The sequence below is a fragment of the Giraffa tippelskirchi genome, chromosome 13, assembly GCF_054371585.1.
Source record: "Giraffa tippelskirchi isolate mGirTip1 chromosome 13, T2T-mGirTip1v1.2.pri, whole genome shotgun sequence".
In the NCBI taxonomy this organism is placed as follows: Eukaryota; Metazoa; Chordata; class Mammalia; order Artiodactyla; family Giraffidae; genus Giraffa; species Giraffa tippelskirchi.
Genome location: NC_137287.1, coordinates 1486724 through 1508329, shown reverse-complemented (window position 1 = coordinate 1508329; position 21606 = coordinate 1486724). Strand labels below are relative to the sequence as shown.

At 55.0% G+C, this 21606-nt stretch overlaps 2 protein-coding genes across 2 annotated transcripts in view; one reads left to right on the top strand and one right to left on the bottom strand.

Annotated features, from left to right (window-relative positions):
* Positions 1 to 21606, bottom strand: part of LFNG (LFNG O-fucosylpeptide 3-beta-N-acetylglucosaminyltransferase) — an 82956-nt gene that overhangs the window by 43189 nt on the left and 18161 nt on the right. The gene's annotated exons all lie outside the window — the stretch shown is intronic.
* GRIFIN (galectin-related inter-fiber protein) lies at positions 505 to 3914 on the top strand. The gene is made up of 7 exons (XM_081556907.1): positions 505 to 516; positions 672 to 751; positions 844 to 1003; positions 1506 to 1672; positions 3015 to 3163; positions 3468 to 3614; positions 3841 to 3914. Exons 1-7 carry the CDS (start codon positions 505 to 507, stop codon positions 3912 to 3914), a joined length of 789 nt encoding a protein of 262 aa, XP_081413033.1.

Sequence of the window (21606 nt, the reverse complement as noted above, 5' to 3'; positions counted from 1 at the left end):
GCGCAGCGGCCAGCCTAATCCGCGCTCCGACCGTGGGGCCGCTGAGCCCCTGGAGTGAGGCAGCCAGGGGAGGCCGGGCTGGACTGGGGGGCACAGCAGTGAGGCACCAGGCAGCCAGACGGCCCCAAAGGCCAGGGCAGGGTGGGTAGCCCTCCTCTCTTGACCAGATGGGGGAGTCTGGGTCCCGGAGACCCTAGAGGCAGATGCTGGGTGGAGGGGGGCTGCCTCGGCTACACCCTTCCTCCAAGAATGGAAAAGTGCTTTCCTGGGGGTCCTCCGAAGTGGAGTGAAGCCTGAGGGCCATGCAGGCCCCCGAGGAAAGGGGGTGGGGAGGGGACCACCCTGTCCTGGAGCTGGACTGGAGGACCTGCTGGCGGGAGGGGGACGAGAGGCTGAGGGGGCAGGGAAGGCTGGTGACCTCATCCCTGGGGTGGGGCCCCGTGCCCCCGCCCAGCCCAGCCGCTATATCCCCAGGCTGTGCCTCTCCCCACGGAAGCCAGAGAGATGGCCCTGCAGGTGGGTGAGACCTGGACTTGGGGAGGAGGGAGAAGGCCCAGTGGGGGACCAGGGGCTGGGCACGGGCCACAGGCTGTGGGGCCGCCTGGGGGAGGGGGTACCCCAGGGAGAGGAGGCCCAGGACCCAGGGCCTCTGTCGCCCCTTTTGTCTGCAGTTTGAAGCCTTCCATGCGGGGGGCCTGGCCCCGGGCTGGAACCTGCTGGTGCAGGGACACTCTGACTCTGGAGAGGACCAGTAAGGGACACGCCCTCCCCCCCCGGTTCTCCTCCTCGGCCTCTGCGGGGTGACTGCCCAGCCGCCCTCACCAACCCCATGGTGCCCCCCAGGTTTGAGATCAACTTCCTGTCTGAGGCGGGCGACATCGTCTTCCACATCAAGCCTCGGTTCTCCAGCGCCAACATGGTGGCCAACACCTTCCAGGGTGGCCGCTGGGGCCAGGAGGAGGTGTCCAGCGTCTTCCCGCTGGTGCTCGGGGTGCCCTTTGAGGTGGCGGGCTGGGGCGAGCCCCTGGGAGGTGGGGGAACCCACGCGGCGGGAGGGGGAGGCCTGTGGGGTGGGGCAGGGAGGCGGGGGGGTCTGTGGATGCACAAGGGCCGCCTGCTGCTTTGTGGGGTCTCGCTGAGGCGCCCCGTGCCCCCGGCTTCCAGCAGCCCTGTTGTCCCCGCTGGGGCTCCGGGTAAGTGGGGGGCTTACTGCAGATGCTTACAGGGGAGAGCCAGTTCGGGAGTCTCCCTGATGGGTCTGGGGGCTGCAACCCCTGGCTGCCGGCCATCCCTCTGAGGCGAGGGGAGGGGGCCCCCAGCTGCGGGCTCTGAACCCCCAGGGCGGGGGTCATGGTCCTTCATGACAGGCGGAGGGTCTCCACGTGCTGAGGGGACCATGGGCCCGCCTGCCCCCGCTGGGCCTCCCAGGCTCAGAGCCGTCGGAGCTCACGCAGGGGCAGGACGCAGGCCCCGAGGGCCACGGGTCACTGGCCTCCCGCCCCCAGATGGAGGTCAGCTCGGACGCGGAGCACTTCCACGTCCACGCCCAGGAGCACAAGGTGCTGCAGTTCGCCCACCGCCACAGGCCGCTGGCAGCCATCACAAGGGTGCAGGTGCTGAGCGACCACCGCCTGGGCCTGGTGGAGCTGGCCAGGAAAGGCCTGAGCTGGGGGTAACGGTCCGCCCACGGAGCATCTTTATCCGGGATCCCACCCGCCTGGGAGGGGTCTGCGGGCTTGGTCCTCCCGCCCCGCTCCTCTGCGAGCCAGTGGGCCTGAGCGGGGGGCGGGGCTGGAGCTCAGGCGGGGGCCCAATGCTTGCAGGGCCAGGGGCTACTGAGCTGTGTCGGAAGTCCCAGGATCGAGCCTTGGCCGTTGACCCTCCCACATCCAGTGAAGCCCACCCTGGAGAAGCTGGGGGGAGAGGGCTCTGTGGTTCTGGGACCCCCATTTCAGCTCCACCTTCAATAAAGTTTAAGCAGGCTGCAGGAGCTTGGCTGCTGTGAGAGGGGGGTGGGCTGGTGTGGGGTGGGGGCCAGAAGCCCCCCGAGACCTGTGTCTTGGGGATGATCTGACCCTCAACTCATCCCAGGACACGGGGGTCTGGGGGGCTGCGATGGACACAGGCTTGGGGTTGTTGTTACTGTTCAGTCGCTCAGTCGTGTCTGACTCTTTGTGACCCCATGGACGGCAGCACACCAGGCGTCCCTGTCCTTCACTGTCTCCCAGAGTTTGCTCAAACTCGTTTCCGTTGAGTCGATGATGCCATCCAACCATCTCATCCTCCGTCGCCCCCTTCTCCTCCTGCCTTCAGGGGGGGAATCCTCATCTAGGGGGTGAGAGTGGACGTGGTGATGAGACTGGGAGAGGAGAGGGCTCCTGGCCGGAAGGTCTCAGCTGGTCCTCACCCAGGACACCAGACTCACACCCTCCAGCTCTGCCCCCTTGGGAAGTCCCAAAACTGTCTTCTCACCCTGCTTCTCGCAGGGTGGAGGGAAGGGGTCCCACCTGGACAGAAGTGCCCTTCTGGGTGTGTGTGGGGGAAGGAGGAACTCTGGGGGCCACATCTGTGGACAGTGCACACGGCTGGGGGTCCCCTGGCCCTGGTTTCAGAGCTCACCCATCCACCCTCTGTCCATCTCAATTAAGCCAGTGACAGCACAATTTAGAATGAATCCTAACAGGTACCCACCCTGTACAGGTGAGTGACTTAGAGAAAAGTCAGGTCAGCGATCGCAGACACAGGGTGGCTGTAGCAGCAGTGGCCGGGTCCGAGAGGCAGCTCTGCGGCTCTGAGGGGCGAGGGGCGGCCTTGGGCGAGTTTCTGACCCTCTGGGGGCCAGGCGAGCCTTCAGCTCATGGGGAGTGCTGGGGCTCTTGAACTGACTCAGCAGGAGCCCAAGAGAGAGGCCGGCACTCGGCACCCGTCCTGCGGGAATCCCTGGCAGGATCTGCCCTGGTTGGTGTCTCCACAGGCCCCAGGACAGAGGGCAGACACAGCGCCCCCGCCCCCAGGTGGGACAATGGCGGCCCCAGCCTCCAGCAGGGCGGCTTCCTTCCTGTCTCCGCTGGCTTCCCCGCCTGTGTCCACGGCCCAGCTGGCCCAGGAGCCCCTTCCCGCCCCCTCCTGCGGGAGGCCCGGCCTTTTGTGTCAGCCAGGAGGGGTTGGGGGCTGGCGGGCGGGTGGACGTGTAGCCCGTCAGGCCCTGGGAAGGACTGGGGTGGAGGGAAGGGGCCTGGCTGTGTGCCGGGCCTGGCTGCCCCCGCTCAGCATGAGGGCGGGGGTCCGAGCCCACCGCGGGGCTCCCTGCTCCCTGCTTCGACTCGAGATGCCTGCTCTGGGCCCTCTCTGGGCCTGGCCTCCCTGTGGGCAAAAGGCTCCCCTCCTGGTGAAACTCTGCCTCCCCAGGAGTGATGCGAGGTGGGAGGGCGGAACACACGGGGTCCACCAGCTTCCGTTTTCTTCAGTTTGGGGCGGGGGCTGTGAGTCTGGGGACATCCTGGGCTCGGAGGCAGATGCACGGACTCCGGATTTTGCGGGGCTCTACTCGAGGGCCAGGTCTGCACCATCTCCTAAGAACTTGGCCGGGTATAGAGAGAACGTTCCTTTTACAGGTGGGAAGCAGGCTCAGAGAGGTTAAGTGACTTTCCTAGGGTTGCTCAGCAGATGAGAGATGGAGCCAAAAAAATCCATCTGACAGAATTCAAACACACACACACACACACACACACACACAGCATCCCTCAAAGTTGGTCCTCAGCTGAGGCCACTTTAAATCAGTACTTCTGTGGGGCAAGTCAGACCTCAGGGGCCCCAGGCCCACTATGTCTTGAGCCCCAGCTATGTATGAAGTGGGGTGCACGGAGCTACAGTCTCAGAGAGTCCTGCTGCAGGAGCTGTGTGCCGTGTGGTGACCTTTCCATGACCCACCCTGCTCTCAGCACACAGGCAGGGGGTAGTTGCCTGTCTACAACTGCACCCCAGCCCAGCGCCACAGCCCCGTGGCCAGAACTGACACTGTCCCCTCAGCTCGGTGACACCTCCCCTGGGAAGCCCTCCCTGACTTCTGCTCCCCTCCACCTCCTGCCCTCCTCACACTGCTTCTTCTGGAGGCCAGGGACCAGGTCTTACTCCAGCCTCCTCCTCCCCCAGCCCCAGCTGCTCCAGAGCACGTCTAGCTCTGGAAATTGCTGAACGAATAAGTAAATGACTGTCTTAGGAAAGACCACTTAGAGCTTTGAACAAGTTAGAGATGACCCTCCCAACAGGGACCAGGGAACGGTAGAGCCCTCTACTGCCACCTCCATCCTGCTTAAGGTGGGCCCCACGCTTGGGACTTGAGAATAAACACCACCCCTCCCCTCTGCACCTGAAGGCCTCGCACTTCCGGCTTCACTTCTCCCACTGCTTGTCCACCTGTGTCCAGTCCTGGAACAGGAGCTGTCTCTGCCCCAGGGCCTTTGCACTGGCTCCTCCCTGCAAACCCTCCCCCAGCGCTCAGCAGCCGACCCCTTCTTGTTATCCAGGCCTCTTTTCTGCATGCTGTCTCCCCGCAGGGACTGCTGGCCTCCCTGCCCGAGTTTACCCTCCATCACTGTGGCACCTGCTCCTAGGAGCAAAGCTTGGTTCAGGCAGGGATTTAGCTGCTTCCAAGTTTGCCAGCTCTCTCTCCCTGCCTGGGCACCCAGAGCCCAAACGGTCCCCTACTACGCTCAGCCCCTTCAAACTAGGCACAGGAAAACGTGGGTCCAGAGTGGGCAGCTGCTTTGACTTTTAAAAACCCCAAGTTAAGTTGCTGTCCAATAGCATCTGTTTTTACTAATAAATACTGGCCACTACATATACTGAACCAGGCATCAACCTGCAGGCTGCCCTGGGGTTGACCAGTTCAGGACCTCTGCTCTGAAATCCACTGTTGCCTGTCCAGTCCCACTGGGACAGGGTTACAGGTTACTGGGACTGGGGGGACAGGTGCGTTCCAGCTCCCCACCTCATGTTCCGGAAGCCTCTCCACCTCCTGAGGAACAGACTGACCAGCAGAGGCACCAGACATAGATCCGCCTCAACCCCAGTGGCAGGTTGCAGGGACCCACTTCCAGGGCCTGCACAGGGAGGGGTCTGCATTCCTGGGCCCAGGGTTTGGGCTCCTGCAGAATAATAGCCTGGGCCTGAGGCCAGCTGCTGAGACTGGGAGAACCAGGCACAGCCGAGCCCTTCATGTCTGTGTTACTGAGAAGCCCCAGCCCTGGCCCTGTGCTGAATGATGTGTGTGCGCGTGTTAGTCCCTCAGTCGTGTCCGACTCTTTGGGACCCCCTGGACTGTAGCCCGCCAGCTCCTCTGTCCGTGGGTTTCCAGGGAAGCCCCCACTGATTGATGGACTCGAGCCAATTACAGCTTCTCTGACCCTCACTTTCCAGTTGGACACTTGGCCTTGGAGAGAGGGGCGTGGGGCAGGTGTTCTGTGCCCCAGCTCCCCTCCCTACCCTGGCTGGAGCCCCTGACCCCTCAGTCACCACACAGCACCACCTTGAGTGGGTGGCTTGACCCTCTCGATCACCCCCTCCCCATCCGTTGGCCGGAGCTGTCTTTTCAGCACTAAGAGGCAGTGACTCCAGGCCCGAGGGTGAGGGCCCCAGCCAAGGGGAGCCCCCACCCCCAGCCCCACGAGCAGCAGCCCTTCCTTGCGGGATGCCCCATGGACATCAGCTGACTCAGGGGGGCGGGGCTCCTCCCGCTGGCATTGAGCCCCCAGCCCCGTCTTCCCCCGACAGGCTCTCCTGCGGGAGGTGGAGGTGGCGCTGCCGTGCTGGGGTGGTCCACTCCAGCAGGTCCTGGGGGCTGGCCTGTACACCTGGGAGGCCTGTGGAGGGCGGGGTCCTGCACAGAAGTGGGCTCAGCCTCCTGGCTGGGTCGCGGCCGTGGGTTTTGTTGGGGGGCGGCGCCTCTGATTTGCAGACGGCGTTCCTGCTGGCCTCACTGTGCTGAAGCCCCACCTTCCCCCCCGCTAGCCCGTTTTGGTCCCGTGGGTAGGGAGGCCAGATGGAGGAACATCCCCTCCCCAGGCCGCCCTGGTCCTCTAGAGGCCTGGGCTCATGTCCTCCTCCCCAGAAGAAGGGCAGCCTGGGGACCCTGGGTGGGGGGCTGAGAAGGTTCAGCCAGGCAGAGGGGAGAAGAGCTGGGAGTGGAGGAACCGGGATGGATGAAGGGCATCAGCCTCCCCCCTCCTCTGGGGCCCCTCCAGGGGGGCGGGGTCCCTCTCCCAACTTAGAGGGGGGCACCTCTGAAAGTCAGGTCCTGTCCCCTGGGGGAGGGGCAGCTCTCCTCCAGAGTCTGGGCCACGCCTCCACACCCCCACCCATTCTCCTCTCTGTTCACTGTCCCTTCCCACGTGGGGTCTTTGTGATGATTGCAGGGGTTAAAGGCAGCCCAGCTTTGGAGGGATAGAACTTGCCCAGAGAGGGCTCAGTCGTGAAAAATGTGACAGCTGTGACGGCTGGGACCCGGGCCTCCAGGGGCTTGGCAGAGAAGCTGTCTTTTCTAAACACTTAGCGGTGAGCTCACTTATCTTCACAAGAGCCCTCTGAGGCCGGTCCCGTGGTCGATTTTTAAACGAGGGATCTCAGACACAGAGAGGTGGAGACACTTGCCTGAGGTCACACAGCATGGCCTTGGCAGAGCTGGGAGCTGAACCCAGGCAATCTGATTCCAGAGCTTTCTAGATATTTGTGTGGATGTTGGAAACACATGTGTGTGTGTGTATATATATATATATATATATATATGTATATTTAGTGCTATTTTCACTACTTTTCTTCCTTTTAAAAATATTTTTACGTTTATTTATGGCTGTGCTGGGCCCTCACTGGTGCGCGTAGGCTCTCTCCAGCTGTGGGGGGTAGCGGGGGCTTCTCTGGCTGCGGAGCAGGGGCTCTAAGCACTCAGGGTTTCGCAGCCCACTCCTGTGCACTCCGGTCGTGGCACACGGGCTTGGCTGCCCTGCGGCAGGTGGAACCATCCTGGACCAGGGAGCAAACTCATGCCGCTGCATTGGCAGGCGGCTTCGTAATCACTGGATAACCAGGGAAGTCCTCCTTACTTTTTTTTTTTTTTAAATGAGGTTTTGTGTTTGCAAACATGGGTTTTGTAAACACCATTTGGGAGTGGCTCTAACCCCCACAGCTGGGGAGGAGTGGGTCTCTCTGGGCCTGACAGAGGCCCATGCTCGCTCATGTCTGATTCCTGCAGCTCTGGGAGGGGATCCGAGGGGACAGGCAGGTAGTGGGAAGTGGGCAGAGCCAGTGGGGAGAAGCCCGTGGCTGTGGCCCATCCAGGCCCTGAGGGAGCCCAGGGGCTGGCTGGAGGGGACCCTGCATACTCTGGCCAGTTGCCTGGAACCTCCTGGAACCTGGAGAAGGGGGCAGCCTCCTTCCAGGAGCGCCGGGCCCCAGGCCTTGTGGGAGGGGGGTGCACGGAGCAGGGGCGTGAAGGAGGTGGCATGTTCCTGTGGCCCCTGCGGAAAGGCACCTCCAGCAGCACTGTGACCCGGCCGTGCTTCGACTGGACCCTGGCTGTGGTTTCAGGACCCTGGAGACAGCCCGCCTCCCTCCCTGTGGTCCCAGCCCTCCCTGCAGCCCTGAGCCTCGTTCCTGTGTGGTGAGCACTGCCCTCCCTGACAGCCAGCCTTTCAGAGCCCGCTCGCCTGGGACCAGTTCCAGCCCACGGGACAAAGCGGTAACCAGGGCCGCAGGCCCGGCTGACCCTGGACGGGCAGTCGGCTCTGCTGCCTGGCAGGGCCCTTGCCATGGTTACAGCCCACCCAGGGCCCTGCTCAGAGGCTGGCATTGTCTGGGTGTCAGAGTGTGGTGAGCGCGCGGGAGCCAGGCTGGCACAATGGAGAGGGCTTTCCCACGCTCCAGGCTCTCAGCCGCCCTGGGGGGCTGAGCAGGCACTGGCTTTGGCACCTGGGGAAGCGGGGGCCTGGGGAAGAAGCATGCTGGGGAGTCAGGGTCGGCCTTGGGGTGAGGCTCTGAGTCAGGGCCAGAGGCGTTCAGACAATGAGTGGGGTCCCCACCTTTGGGAGGGAGTGTCAGCAAAATGACAGTGCTGCTGTGACGCGGACCAGGGACACATCCAAGCTGACGCAGGCGGCCCCACCAGTTCTGTTCCCAGGCAGACAGGGGCACGTGCGGCTCAGAAGCCCTCAGGCCTCCAAGCCTTTGCTCCACTGACCACTCTGCCTAAATGCCATTCAACCAGTTCTGTCCCCAGGCACAGATCTTCCCTATAAGTTGTCACCTTCCTTAACCCCTCATCGCGGAGCAGGAAGGGACACTGTTTCACTCGCCCCTTTTCAAACGCACACCAGCTTCTCTTTGGACACTTGTCCTTCCCCTGTGCATTGTGGTCTTGAGGCGACGAAGATCCCCCCTCAGAGGCTGAAGGGACCTGGAGGGTCTTCCTCCTGGACCCCTCTTCATCCCCTGCGTCAGCCCAGGATGGGCCATTTGGCGTTGTCTGCTAGATCTGGGTCTTGAATGAAGGACACAAGAATGGGTCTACTGACTCCACCCACCACCCCACGGTCACCACAAGGTTAAATCAAACACAGAGGGAAAACACAAAAGCAGAGACTCCCCTGCTGGTCAGTGGTTAAGATTCCACCCTTCTGCTGCAGGGGGCATGGGCTGAATCCCTGGTGGGGGAACTAAGACCCCCCGCCCTGCTGTGGGGCACAGCCAAAAAATAAAATTAAATCCAATGTCTAATTGTTTTAAAAAGTCTTCAAAAAAGATATGAAAACAGAAAGAGAAAAACAAGCCTCGCATTCGCAGGCATAGCAGTAGGATGATGGCTCACTTCTTAACAGGGAGGCCAGTGGAAGGACAAGCTCCAAGTAGGAAAAGAAAAAGAAGTCCACCCAAAACCCTCTATGCATGGAGAAGGAAAGGGCAACCCACTCCAGTATTCTTGCCTGGAAAAGTCCATGGGCAGAGGAGCCTGGGGGGCTGCAGTCCATGGGGTTACATGACTGAGCATGCGTGCATGAGGGTGGAGGGAGATGGGTTGGTAGCAATAAACTGGTAGAACTAAAAGAAAAAAAAAAAACCCTCTATGCAGCAAAACTATCATGAATGAAGGTGAACTGAAAACATTTCCAGGTTTGAAAAGTCCACGCAGAAGCGTTGCAGGCAAACCTGTCTTACAATACTAGAAGAAGTCCTTCCGGGTGAGAAGAAATGACAAGAGATAGTAACTCAAATCTATAGAAATAAATGAAAAGCATTGGGATGGTCAATATGTGCATTGAGTACAAGACGGGGTAAATATATTTTGATTTCTTAACTTTTTTAAAACATATAAGATTGTGTAACTAAATAAGGATAACACTGTATATTTTAATATAATAAATAATTTTACCACTATATTTATGGCAGATATAGACGTAACACATATGATAACAATAGCACAAAAAAGTAGAGGGAGGTAGAGTTATAAGTTTTATGGAGTTAAGTCAGTATTATTCAGAAGAAGATGCTGGTAAGACACATGTAAACCTCAAAGCAAACATTAAGAAAATTATTAAAAATATAGTTTAAAAAAATCAACAGAAGGACTTCCCTGGTGGCCCAGCGGTTAAGATACTGCTCTTCCAATGCAGGGGACCCAGGTTTCATCCCTGGTTTGAGCTCTAAGATTCTGCATGTTACAAGTTGCAGCCAAAAAACCCCACAAAAATGAGAAATTAAAACTGTGTGCGTGCATGCGTGCCAAGTGTGTGTGCATGCATGCTAATTCATTTCAGTCGTGTCCGAAACTGTGCAACCTCATGGACTGTAGCCTGCCAGACTCTTCTGTCCATGCAGGAGGAGAATGTCCATGTCATTCTCCAGGCAAGAATACTGGAGTTTGTTGCCATGACCTCCTCCAGGGGATCTTCCCAACACAAGGATCAAACCTGCTTCTCTTCTGTGAATATTTATGTGAATTATGTGAATAATTACATTAAATGTGAATCTGAGTCTAAACACCCCAATCAAAAGGCCAGTGCTTTCAGACTGCATTGCAAAAATTTTGCATGACAAAAAATTTTTTTAATCAAGATTCAATTCTATACTGTCTAAACCTTAGATTCAAAGACACAAATAGATGAAAGATAATGGACAGAAAAAGATACACATGCAAACATCTGGCCACAAAACAGCTCAGGTAGCTGTATTAACATGAGACAAGGTAGACATTAAGATAAGACATACGACTAGAGACATTTCATAACAATATAGCAATTATAAGTGCACACATCTCTAATGTAAGAGTGTCAAAATACGTGAAGCAGAAGCCGACAGAACTGGAAGGAAAAAATTAATGCAGTTGGAGATTCCAGTACCCTACACTGGATAACTGATAGAACAACTCGTCAGAAAGTCAGGAAAGACAGAGAAGACGTGAACAACACTGCAACCAACGAGACCTGACACGTACAGACACCCCGCCCAGCAAAGGCAAAAACACATTCTTCCCGAGCGCACCTGGAACCATCTCAGGACAGAGTGTGTGCACAGCCACAGATCACGTCTCAAGATACCTAAGAGGACTGAAACTACGCAAAGTGTGTTTCAGCCACAGTGGAATTAAATTAGACACCAAGGGCAGAAAATCACCCGGGAAATCCTCAAATATCTGGAAACAAACAACATGTTTCAAGAAAACTTCAGTCAAAGAAGAAATCACTGGAGAAAACAGGGAATGTTTTAAACTGAATGAAAGGGCATGCATGCGTGCTCGGCTGCTTCAGTTACGTCCGACTGTTTGCAACCGTATGGACTGTGGCCCGCCAGGCTCCTCTGTCCATGAGATTCTCCAGGCAAGAATACTGCAGTGGGTTGCCATGCCCCCTTCCAGGGGATCTTTCCGACCCAGGGATCGAACCCACGACTCCTGAGTCTCCTGAACTGGCGGGTGGATTCTTTACCACTGAACCACCCAGAAAGCCCAAACGAAAATGAAAACACAGCATAACAAGTACCGCAACGAAAGCAGTGCTTGGAAGCAAACTATAACTCGAAACATCTAGATCAAAAGTCTCAAATTGATAACATAAGTTTCCACCTTAAAAGCTAGAAGGAGAAAATTAAACCCAAAGCAAGCATAAGGAAGGAAATAATAAAGACCAACACAGAAATCAATGGTAGCAGAGAAACAAAAGAGGAAATCAATGAAACCACAAGTCGTCTTTTTAAGAAATATTATGACTTCCCTGGCTGTCTAGTGGTGAAGACTCCATGCTTTCAATGCAGGGGCTAGGGTTCGATCCCTGGTTGGGGCACTAAGATCCTACAGGCCGAGCCGAGCTGTGCTCAGTCGCTCAGTCGTGTCTGACTCTGCAGCCCCATGGACTGTAGCCCACCAGGCTCCTCTGTCCATGGGATTCTCCAGGCAAGAGTACTGGAGTGAGTTGCCATGCCCTCCTCCAGGGATCTTCCCAAACCAGGGGTTGAACTTAGGCTTCCTGCATTGTAGGTGGATTCTTTACCATCTGAGCTACCAGGGAAGCCCATGAATACCAGAGTGGGTAACCTATCCCTTCTCCAGGGACTCTTCCAAGTAGTGTGGTGAAAAAATTAATTAATTTTTAAAAATTTTACAAAATAAATCTTTAGCTAGACTGACCGGAAAAAAAAAGGACAGAAGGTATAAATTACCAAATTCAGGAACAAAAGAGGTGAGAACACTTACCCTACAGAAATAAAGGCTTACAAGAGAATATTATGAACAACTTCATGTTAGCAAAATAAACAACTTAGATGCAATGAATGAATTCCCATAAAGACTCAAAATTTAAAAACTGGCTTAAGAATAAATTGAAAGTTGGAAAAGACCTGTAGCAAGGAAATTGAATTAGTAACTTAAGTTCTTCCCACAAATAAAAGTCCATCCCAGATGGCCTTACTGATAAATTCTACCAAACATTTGAAGAAAAAATAATACCATATCTCTCACAACATGAAGAGGAAACATTTTCCAACTCATTCTATGAGGACATTTCCCAATACCAAAACAAAGACATCACAAAACTACAGACCAATATCCTTATGAACACGGAAGCAAAAACCCTTCACAAAATATTACAAACTGAATACAGTGCCATGTAAAAAGGATTATACACCATGGCCAAGGGGGACTTATTCCAGGAATGCAAAGTTGGTTTAACATTCTCAAATCAATTAATGTAATATTCCCAAATGACAAAAGAGAAGAGAAAACCCACAGGATAACCTCAATAGATGCAGGAAGAGCATCTGACAGAGTCTAATACCCATTAGTGATAAAAACTCACAACAGACTAGAAATGGAGGGAATTTCCTCAAACTGATAAAGGAATCTATGAAAAGTATGAATAACACCATACTTCGTGATGAAAGATTACATTTTCCTAATGTTGGAAAAAAAAAAGGATATCTACTCTTTCCACTGTTATTCAACATTATACTGAAGGCTCCAGCCAGTGGAATAAGCAAAAATAAAATAAAGTTACACAAAAGAAATAAATGAAAGGCATTCCTGTTGCAAAGGAAGAAGTAAAACTATCGCTACTCACAGATGATACAGTCCTGTGTGTATTATGTTAAATCCTAAGGAATCTCCCTCCAAAGCTAGTAGAGCTAATAAATGAGTTTAGCAAGGTATCAGGATTTAAAATCAATATACAAAAATCAATTGTATTTCATTTAAAAAGTATTTCTGTTTATTTGCTTGGCTGCACCGAGTCTTAGCTGCAGCACGCTGGATCTAGTTCCCTGATCAGAGATCAAACCCAGGCCCCCTGCATTGGGAGCGTGGATGGATCCCGGGGTCGGGAAGTTCCCTGGAGGAGGAAACAGCACCCACTCCAGTCTTCTTGCCTGGGAAATCCCATGGACAGAGGAGCCTGGTGGGCTACAGTTACGAGGTTGCGAGTCCCCCACTTAGGGACTAAACCACCACCACCAGGATGGCTAGAGTCAGCGAGACAGCACCAAGGGTGCTAAGTGCTGGGGAAATGGAGACCCTCATGCGTTGCTGCTCACATGCAAAATGGTACAGCCACTTTGTAAAACAGTCTGCAGTTTCTTTAAAAGGTTAAACTTCCATGTGACCAAGAATTTCCACTCTCAGGAATCTACTCAAGAGAAATGAAAACATATGTCCACACACAGATGTATCGATATATGAATGTGCATAGCATTACCTCCACAGTATTCCCCAACTGGAAGCAATCGAAACATCCATCAACCGAGGAACGGCCAAACAAGACAGAGTCCATCCAGACAATGGGATACTATTCAGCAATTAAAAAACTAAGTCCTGATACCTGTGACAACTGAATGAATCTCAGAAACACGCTAAGTGAAGCCAGACACATAGGACTACTAATACTGCATGATTCCTTCAATATAAATGTTTACAAAAGGTAGACCAATAGAGACAGAAAGCAGGTCAGTGATTTCCTGGGGTTCCAGTGGAAGCAGAGTGGGCTAAACGGGCTTGGGGGAACTTCTGGCATGATGGAAATGTTCTAAAACTGGATCGTGGTTATGCTTGCACGACTCTGGAAATTTACTAGAAATCATGTGAAAAGGGTAAATTTTGTGTGATGTCAATTTTACCTCGTCAACAAACCTGTCTTTTTAAAGAAACAAACATTTATTATTTTGTGGCATTATAGTATCTGTGTTTGTTGTATTATTTTATTGTGTGAAAAATACAATAGCATTTATAATCACTAAAAATAAAAACTCAAGACGCAAACCTAGGGCTTCCCAGGTGGCGCTCGTGGTCAAGAATCCGCCTGCCAGTGCAGGAGTGTAAGAGACGTGGGTTTGACCCTGGGTCGAAACCATGAAGAGGGCATGGCAACTTACTCCACTGTGCTTGCCTGGAGAATCCCATGGATAGAGGAGCCTGGCGGGCTACAGTCCCTGGGGTCGAAAAAAAGAGTCAGGCACGACTGAAGCAACTTAGTACACACACACAGATGCAAATCTAACAAAACACGTATAGGACTTTCATGCTGCAAACTACAGAATAAAACAGAAAGAAATAAAAGACTTAATAGTGGAGAGACAGACTTTTCTCATGATACAAGGCTCAATATACTAAAGAGGTGTCATTTCTCCCCAAATTGATATATAGATTAATGCAATTTCTGCAAGGATCCCAGCAATATTTTTTTGTAGAAATAGAAAAGAGTACACTAAAATTTATGTGGAAAGACAAAGGAACTCAGCTAAAACAATTTTGAAGAAGAATAAAAGAAGAAGAATCACTCTGTTCAGTTTCAAGCCTTACGAGACAGCGACAGTGACCAATAGTGCAAGGTGTGGGTGGAGGGTAGACACACAGACGGAGGAAACAACAGAGAACTCCGAGAAAGCGCTGTGTGAGTACAGCCAGCTGATTTTTGACAAAAGTGCACAAGCAATTCAGTGGAGGAAAGATTGCCTTTTCAGTAAACAACGTTGGAACAGCTGACTAGCCACAGGCAAAAATAGTAAACCCAGGGGCATCGCTGGTGGTCCAGTGGTTAAGGATCCGCCTTGCCATGCAAGGGGCACCAGTTCGACCCCTGGTCTGAGAAGATCCCACAGGCCACGGAGCCACTAAGCCTTCAGACGCAACCGCGGAAGCTCTGACGCCCAGAGCCTGTGCGTGGTGACAAGAGAAGCCCTGTTCACCGCGCCTAGAGAAAGCCCACGCGCATCAACAAACCCGGCACAGCCCAAAATGAATATATTTTTTTAAATGTAAACTTCAATCTAAGCATCACAATTTATTTTTTAAAATCAACTCAAATTAATCATGGATTTAAACGTACAATAGAAAACTTTTAGAAGATAGCATAGGAGAGCTTTGGGACTCAGGACTTGGTGGAAGAGTTCTTAGATCTAACACCAAAGTTATAGTCTGTTAAAAAAAAATTAATAAGTTGAATCTCATCAAAATAAAAAAACAAAACCCTCCTGCTCTGTAAAAGACCCTCTTAAAGGATAAAAAGACATATACTTGCAGAGTAGGAGCAAATATTTGCAAATCACACATCCGACGAAGGACTCATTGCCAGGGTTTGTAAGAACTCTCAAAACTCCACATTAAAAAAATCCATTGAGGAGACCGACAAGGCACACAGAGCCACTTCTGTCGGGGCCCCCACGGGTGGACAAGCGTGTGCATGCGCCCGTACTCTAGGTCACCCCAGAACCGACTCGGGCCTGGGGGTCCTGGGGCCACGTCCACGGGGCTTCAGGACCTGGGGGAGGCCAAACCACACGTCTCCAGGGTCCCCCAACAGGGGCCCTAGGTGGGGAGTGACCTCCTCAGAGAGCAAGTAATGGAGCTGAATGTGAGGGCTTGGTGAGGGCCACTCACCCCGCTCCTACCAGCGCATCACTGCAGAAAGATTCACCAGGCCCGGGAACTGCCCAAGCCCCTTGGAAAAGCCCTTGGATTTCCCAGCAAAGGCCCCGCCCAGCAGGCGGTATTCCTGACACGAGGCTGCCCCCTGGCGGGAGGTACAGGGACACAGGCAAACCCAGCCCCGTGCCAACCCAGGGACCCGGTCACCTTGCCTGCTGGACCCCTCCCCAGAGGTCCCACGTGGCGCTAGTGGTAAAGAACCCACCTGCCAAGACGCGGGTTCAATTCCTGGGTCAGGAAGATCCCCTGGAGAAAGAAATGGCTATCCCCTCCTGTATTCTTGCCCAAAGAATCCCATGAACAAAGGAGCCTGGCGGGCTACAGTCCATGGGCTCGCACAGTCGGACACGACTGAAGCGATGGAGCACGCACACCTCCCCAGAGGGGACCTCGCTTGTGGCATTGGGAGAAGGGTAGGGAAAGCCCTGGGGTCACTCCAGAGCTGCGGGGCACGCTGGTGTCTGGCCCCTGGAAAGGCCCCTGCCTGAACGGAGCCAAAATCCTGGAGCAGCTACTAGGCGGTGGCCTGAAGGACTTTGATCTTGGTCAAACCCCTCTCTCGCTTCACTTTCCTCATCTATGAAACTGAGGCAGCTACAGAGCCCACTCCTCAAACCTGCATGGTCTATGATGGCGGCCTCTGGCCACCTGTGGCTACCTGAGCACTTGCATGGCATCATTGACTCGATGGACGTGAGTCTGAGTAAACCCCGGGAGTCGGTGATGCACAGGGAGGCCTGGCGTGCTGCAGTCCCTGGGGTCGCAAAGAGCCAGACACGACTGAGCGACTGAGCTGAACCGAACTGAGCACCTGAAACGTGGCTGGCCTGAATTGGGATGTGCTGCGTATAAAATACACACTGGATGTTGAAGTGTTAGTATAAAAAAAAAATTTAGACACTCAGGCTATAAAATAGCTTACAGTAATTTTTATATGATTCACAAATTGAAATAACATTTTGGATATATTGAATCAAATATATTACTAAAATTAATTTCACTTCTTGATTGTTTAGTTTTCAGGGAAGTTATAAGATTTTAAATTACCATGTGGTTCAAAGGGCTGTTGGGAAGGTTCAATGGCCTGGCACCCGGTGGCAAGGGAAGCCGGGTAAACGACGGCCAGGCCTGCCCCTCCCGGGCAGCTGAGTGCGCGCTGAGCCACTCAGTCCCGTCTGACTCTGCAACCGCACAGACTGCAGCCCACCAGGCTCCTCTGTCCATGGGATTCTCCAGGCAAGAGTACTGGAGTGGGTTGCTATTTCCTACTTCAGGGAGTCTTCCTGAACCCGAGATCAAACCTGTGTCTCTTGCATCTCCTGCATTGACAGGCGGATTCTTTATCCCCACGCCACCTGGAACGGAGTGGCCGATAAAAGGAGGAATAGCCTCAAAATCTTGGTTTTATCTGAAAAACTCATAGTAAACTCTGAATTCTATTCTTGTGCTTCTTTTCATGAAAACGAAATTTTTTTTTTTTAAACAAAACTTGAATCAAAGTCAGCAGCTGAGGAAAAGGTGACTCCTACCCTGTGGGTCAGTAGGGCCTGGGATCGCGGCCACGCTGCCTCTGTGAGGAGGAGGCCCAGCCCCGCTGCCCTCACAGTCCCCTCTGTCCAGCCCCCTCCCGCTGCCCCCACTCTGGTAACACAACAAGAGAAACTGTCTCTGCCTCATTCGTTCCTCAGGAGTAGCTGGGGAGACTGAGCCACACATGTCCTGGGACCCCCCCCCCCAAGAGGGCCCAGAGCAGGGAGGGACCCTCCTCGCAGACAGAAAGTAAGAGAGTGAGCCCATGAGAACTCAGCCTGGGTGAGTTCTGGAACTGTCCATCAAGGGGGCAGATGAGCCACAGGTGGCAGCTGAAGTAGAGGTCAAGTGAGGGGAGATTCAGGGAAAGGCGAGGCCCCAGCTGTCACGAGAATAGGGAGAGAAACCAGGGGGCTTCTAGGAGGAGGTGATGCCATCTTGAAGGCCAGGGCAGCTCTCAGAGCCCTTCCCTGCAGCAGGTTTCAGCAGTGGCCTCCTGTATCCACTCCATCACGTTCTCTCTTGGGAGCTGATGCCAGTCAGGGGGAAGAGTCTGACCACGGCGGGGGAGGGGGAGTCGCTCCAGGGGGACACGACCTTGCCCTAAAAGCGGCCCCTCCCGGAAGTCGTTAGAGCCACAGGGTTCTCTGGGGTGCCTCCTGATGCTCCATACTCGCTGTGCGAACCGACGGCCACCAGCCCCATCCTCGCGCCTGAGGAAAGGACCTGCGTGCACTCTCCCTGCTTCCTTGGTCACAACCAGCACAGGCGCCAGCTGCTGCATTTTCCTGCACTCTGGCTGGTCCCCTCTCCACTCTCCCTCTCTCTGGCAGGAGTTCATGCATGCACAGATGCATGCACACACACACACACACACACACCACACACACACACACACACCACACACACACACCACACACACACACACCTTGGTCACAACCAGCACAGGCGCCAGCTGCTGCATTTTCCTGCACTCTGGCTGGTCCCTTCTCCACTCTCCCTCTCTCTGGCAGGAGTTCATGCATGCACAGATGCATGCACACACACACACACACACACCACACACACACACACACACACACACACACACACCACACACACCACACACACACACCACACACACACACACCACACACACCACACACACACACCACACACACACACACCTTGGTCACAACCAGCACAGGCGCCAGCTGCTGCATTTTCCTGCACTCTTGCTGGTCCCCTGTCCACTCTCCCTCTCTCTGGCAGGAGTTCATGCATGCACAGATGCATGCACACACACACACACACACACACACCACACACACACACCACAGATACACACACACACACCTTGGTCACAACCAGCACAGGCACCAGCTGCTGCATTTTCCTGCACTCTTGCTGGTCCCCTGTCCACTCTCCCTCTCTCTGGCAGGAGTTCACGCATGCACAGACGCATGCACACACACACACACACACACACACACACACACCACACACACACACACCCCACACGTATGCGGCCAGGCTGCGCGCCCCTCTCTCTGGCAGGAGTTCACGCATGCACAGATGCATGCACACACACACACACACACACACACCACACACGTATGCGGCCAGGCTGCACGCCAGTTACTGCCTTCATACCCTCCGAGTGCACAGGGCTTGGAGAAAGGCTGAGAAAAGTGGATGCTGTGACAGCCAATTCTTACATAACACTCGAGGTGTTTGGCCAGGACAGAACGTGTTTCCATTCAAGACGTGACCACTCTGCTGAGCAGAGCACATTTTGGCGTCTTCACCAGCTGAGAGGCTTGGAGTTTCTCAAAGCCCCTCAGAAAGCCCACAGTATCTTCCGCATGCCTGTCTCAAAGCGTCCTCAGGAAGCAGAGGCAGAAGCTGAGCACTAGGGTCACTCATTCCCTCAAAGCAGCGGTGGGCTGGGGCCGGGCTCTGACCTCCACTCTTAAAAAATTTATTTGACTGCACCGAGTCTTAGTTGCCGCATGCAGGATCTAGTTCCCTGGCCAGGGATGGAACCTGGGCCCCCTGCACTGGATGAGTCTTAGCCACTGGACCACCGGGGACTTCCCCTGACCTCTACCCTCGCCAGCTTTCACGCGAAGCTCCCTTTAACCTGGAGAGATGAGTACAGTAGCCGCCTTCTGAGATCTAAAGCACCTAAGGAGGAGAGGCCACAGGTTTGTGTGGTTTCCGAGTCAGAGAGAGGCAGGCTGGACTCAAGAGTTAGGAAGAGGTTATCCAGACACCAGGGGCGGTGAGGTAGTGAGCCTCCTGCCACAGCAGGTGTGCAAGGCAAAGCTGACCCAAACTGCTGTGGGTTCAGAATGACCCCAAGATCTCCTCCCACTCAAACATTTTCTGGTCCCAATTCCTTCACCTGCACAGATGTCAGAAGTGTGTATTTACTCGACAAGCCAAATTCGTGGGGGTGGGGGGTACACCAAGGAACAGCCTCCAAGGAGAGTCCAGCCAAACAGCCTGTGCTGCCCGTGCGGTTCCCTGTGGGTACACAGAGGGTCCACTCGGGGACAGGAGGAGAGACAAGGGAGGGCGGGCTGTGGAGAAGCCTGCGGCCAGGGCAGCAGGGGTCAGAAGTGGCCAAGGGGAGGCTGTGAGGAGGCTCCCGTCTTGCCCGGTGGAGGTGCTGGAGCCTGGGCCTGGCCTCCGCTGGCTGAGATGGGGGCGCTGGCAACCCTACACGTGGTGGGAGTGGGTTCACAAGGGCCTGGGTGGGGGGGACACCCCCAGTGCTACCGCCCCAGAGCCTGGGCAGGCTCAGAGCCGACTCAGCATCCCTGGCCTCCCTGCCGCCTGGCTGCCCCCCGGTGACATTCGGGTCCAGCTCATCCGGACAGCGCACCCGGGAAGCCAGCACAGAGCACAGGAGAGGGCGCCCAGCCAGGTCCTAGGAACCCTGGGGAGGCAGCGTGCGGGGCTACGGTGGGGGGCTCCGTGGGGACCATCTTGACCCCTCTCAGCTTAGAACGCCACAGCCGCAGCCTCGAGAAGCTCAGAAAATCCGTGCCTCTGGGCCATCTGAGCAGGCTAACTCAAGGCTTGCACCTCACGTCCACCTGGCACCTGGGCGCATCTCCAGGCCTCGTCAGGTAACTACCTCTCCAGGTGGGTACACCAGCCAAGCCAGAAGCTCCAGCTTGGAGAGGGCAGGGCTGGGGATGGTCTCAGGGCTGCCTGGCTTCTCAGCGGCTGGGGATGGGCTCCCCCTTCCCAGGAGGCTGCAGGAATGTAGGGGAGGTGATGTGCACCCTCTGTACCTGGCTGAAAGGGACAGTGTTAGTCGCTCAGTCATGTCTGACTCCTTGCAACTCCATGGACTAGAACCCCAGCTCCTATATCCATGGGATTCTCCAGGCAAGAATATTGGGAGTGGGTAGCCATTTCCTTCTCCGGGGGATCTTCCTGACCCAGGGATGGAACCTGGGTCTCCTGCATTGCAGGCAGATTCTTTACCATCTGAGCCACCAGCGAAGTCCTTGGTCAAATACCTCTGTACTAGAATGGCGCCCTTCTGATTATGCCCTCGGTTTGGCCCTCATGGGGCATCAGAACTGGCTCTGGGCAGAGCTCGGGCACCCCGCCACCTTGGCTGATGAGGACGCAGCCCCGAGTGCAGGGCGCCCAGCCCTCCCTGGCGGCCGCCCATGTGGTGTGAGCTCCACTGGACGGGAGGAGGCCCCAAAATTAATTAACACATTTAAGGCAAGACTCTCTTGGCTCCCCAGACGGGCGCGGACACCCAGGGCGGGGCAGGCTGCTGGGTGTTTCCTTTCTCCTCCCCTCTGCGCTGGGCCTCTCTGCCAACACTGTCGCCCACATCACTCCGCCCCAGGACCGCGGCGGGCTGTCGGCTGTGTGTCCTTCCCGCCAGCTCCCCACTGTTCCATCCTGAGGGCCAAGCCATCCCGAAGCCCTGCCTGTCGCCTTCTTTCCAGCCAGCGTCTCCTCCTAGGGAGGCTTTTCCCAGAGGCTGGGCCTGACACCGAAGCCCCCAAGGCCTGCTGTTGGACACATGGCCGATGCAGACAAGGCAAGTAGGGGAGGGCCCGGCCAGGTGCCTCGGTGGCAGGCGCTGCTTCTAAGTGCTCTGCTGAAGGGCAGGGCTCAGCGGGGAGTTACGGTCAGAACACCTGGGTTCCTGAGGAACGGTGGGACCAGAACAGGCCATCACAGCCTCGTTGGGTCTCAATTTCCCCATATGCAAAGTGGGGCCAGTAATCTGTGTGACTATGGATTCTGGTCCAGCCCATGACTTTACTAGAACCTTCCAGGAAGCCCTGACGCTTCCATCAATATGCCTTTTCCCAAATTAGACCTCTTTCCTTGGAAAGTCTAGTCTCACAGCAACTTTTCTCCTTGGAGTATGACACCCACGGACCACCCCAGGTCAGGAATGAAAGGGGCCCTCTGGCAAAGAGACTGGCACCCATTAGCAGAGTGCCTGGTGGGGACGGCTGCAGGAGAAACGACACACAGGAGGGGGTTTCTGAAGACACGTCTGCCAGAGCCAGGCCGGGCGTGCCCAGGTCCTTCCCCCGCCTGCCTGCGGGCTGGGCAGCAGACCTCGCCCAGGCCAGGACGGCCCTGCTCAGGCTGGT

Coding starts and splice junctions, on each gene's coding strand:
- GRIFIN (XM_081556907.1), top strand. Junction 1,004..1,505: donor TGCTCGGGGTGCCCTTTGAG/GTGGCGGGCTGG, acceptor TCCCGCCCCCAG/ATGGAGGTCAGCTCGGACGC. Junction 3,615..3,840: donor AGAGAACGTTCCTTTTACAG/GTGGGAAGCAGG, acceptor CTTGAGCCCCAG/CTATGTATGAAGTGGGGTGC.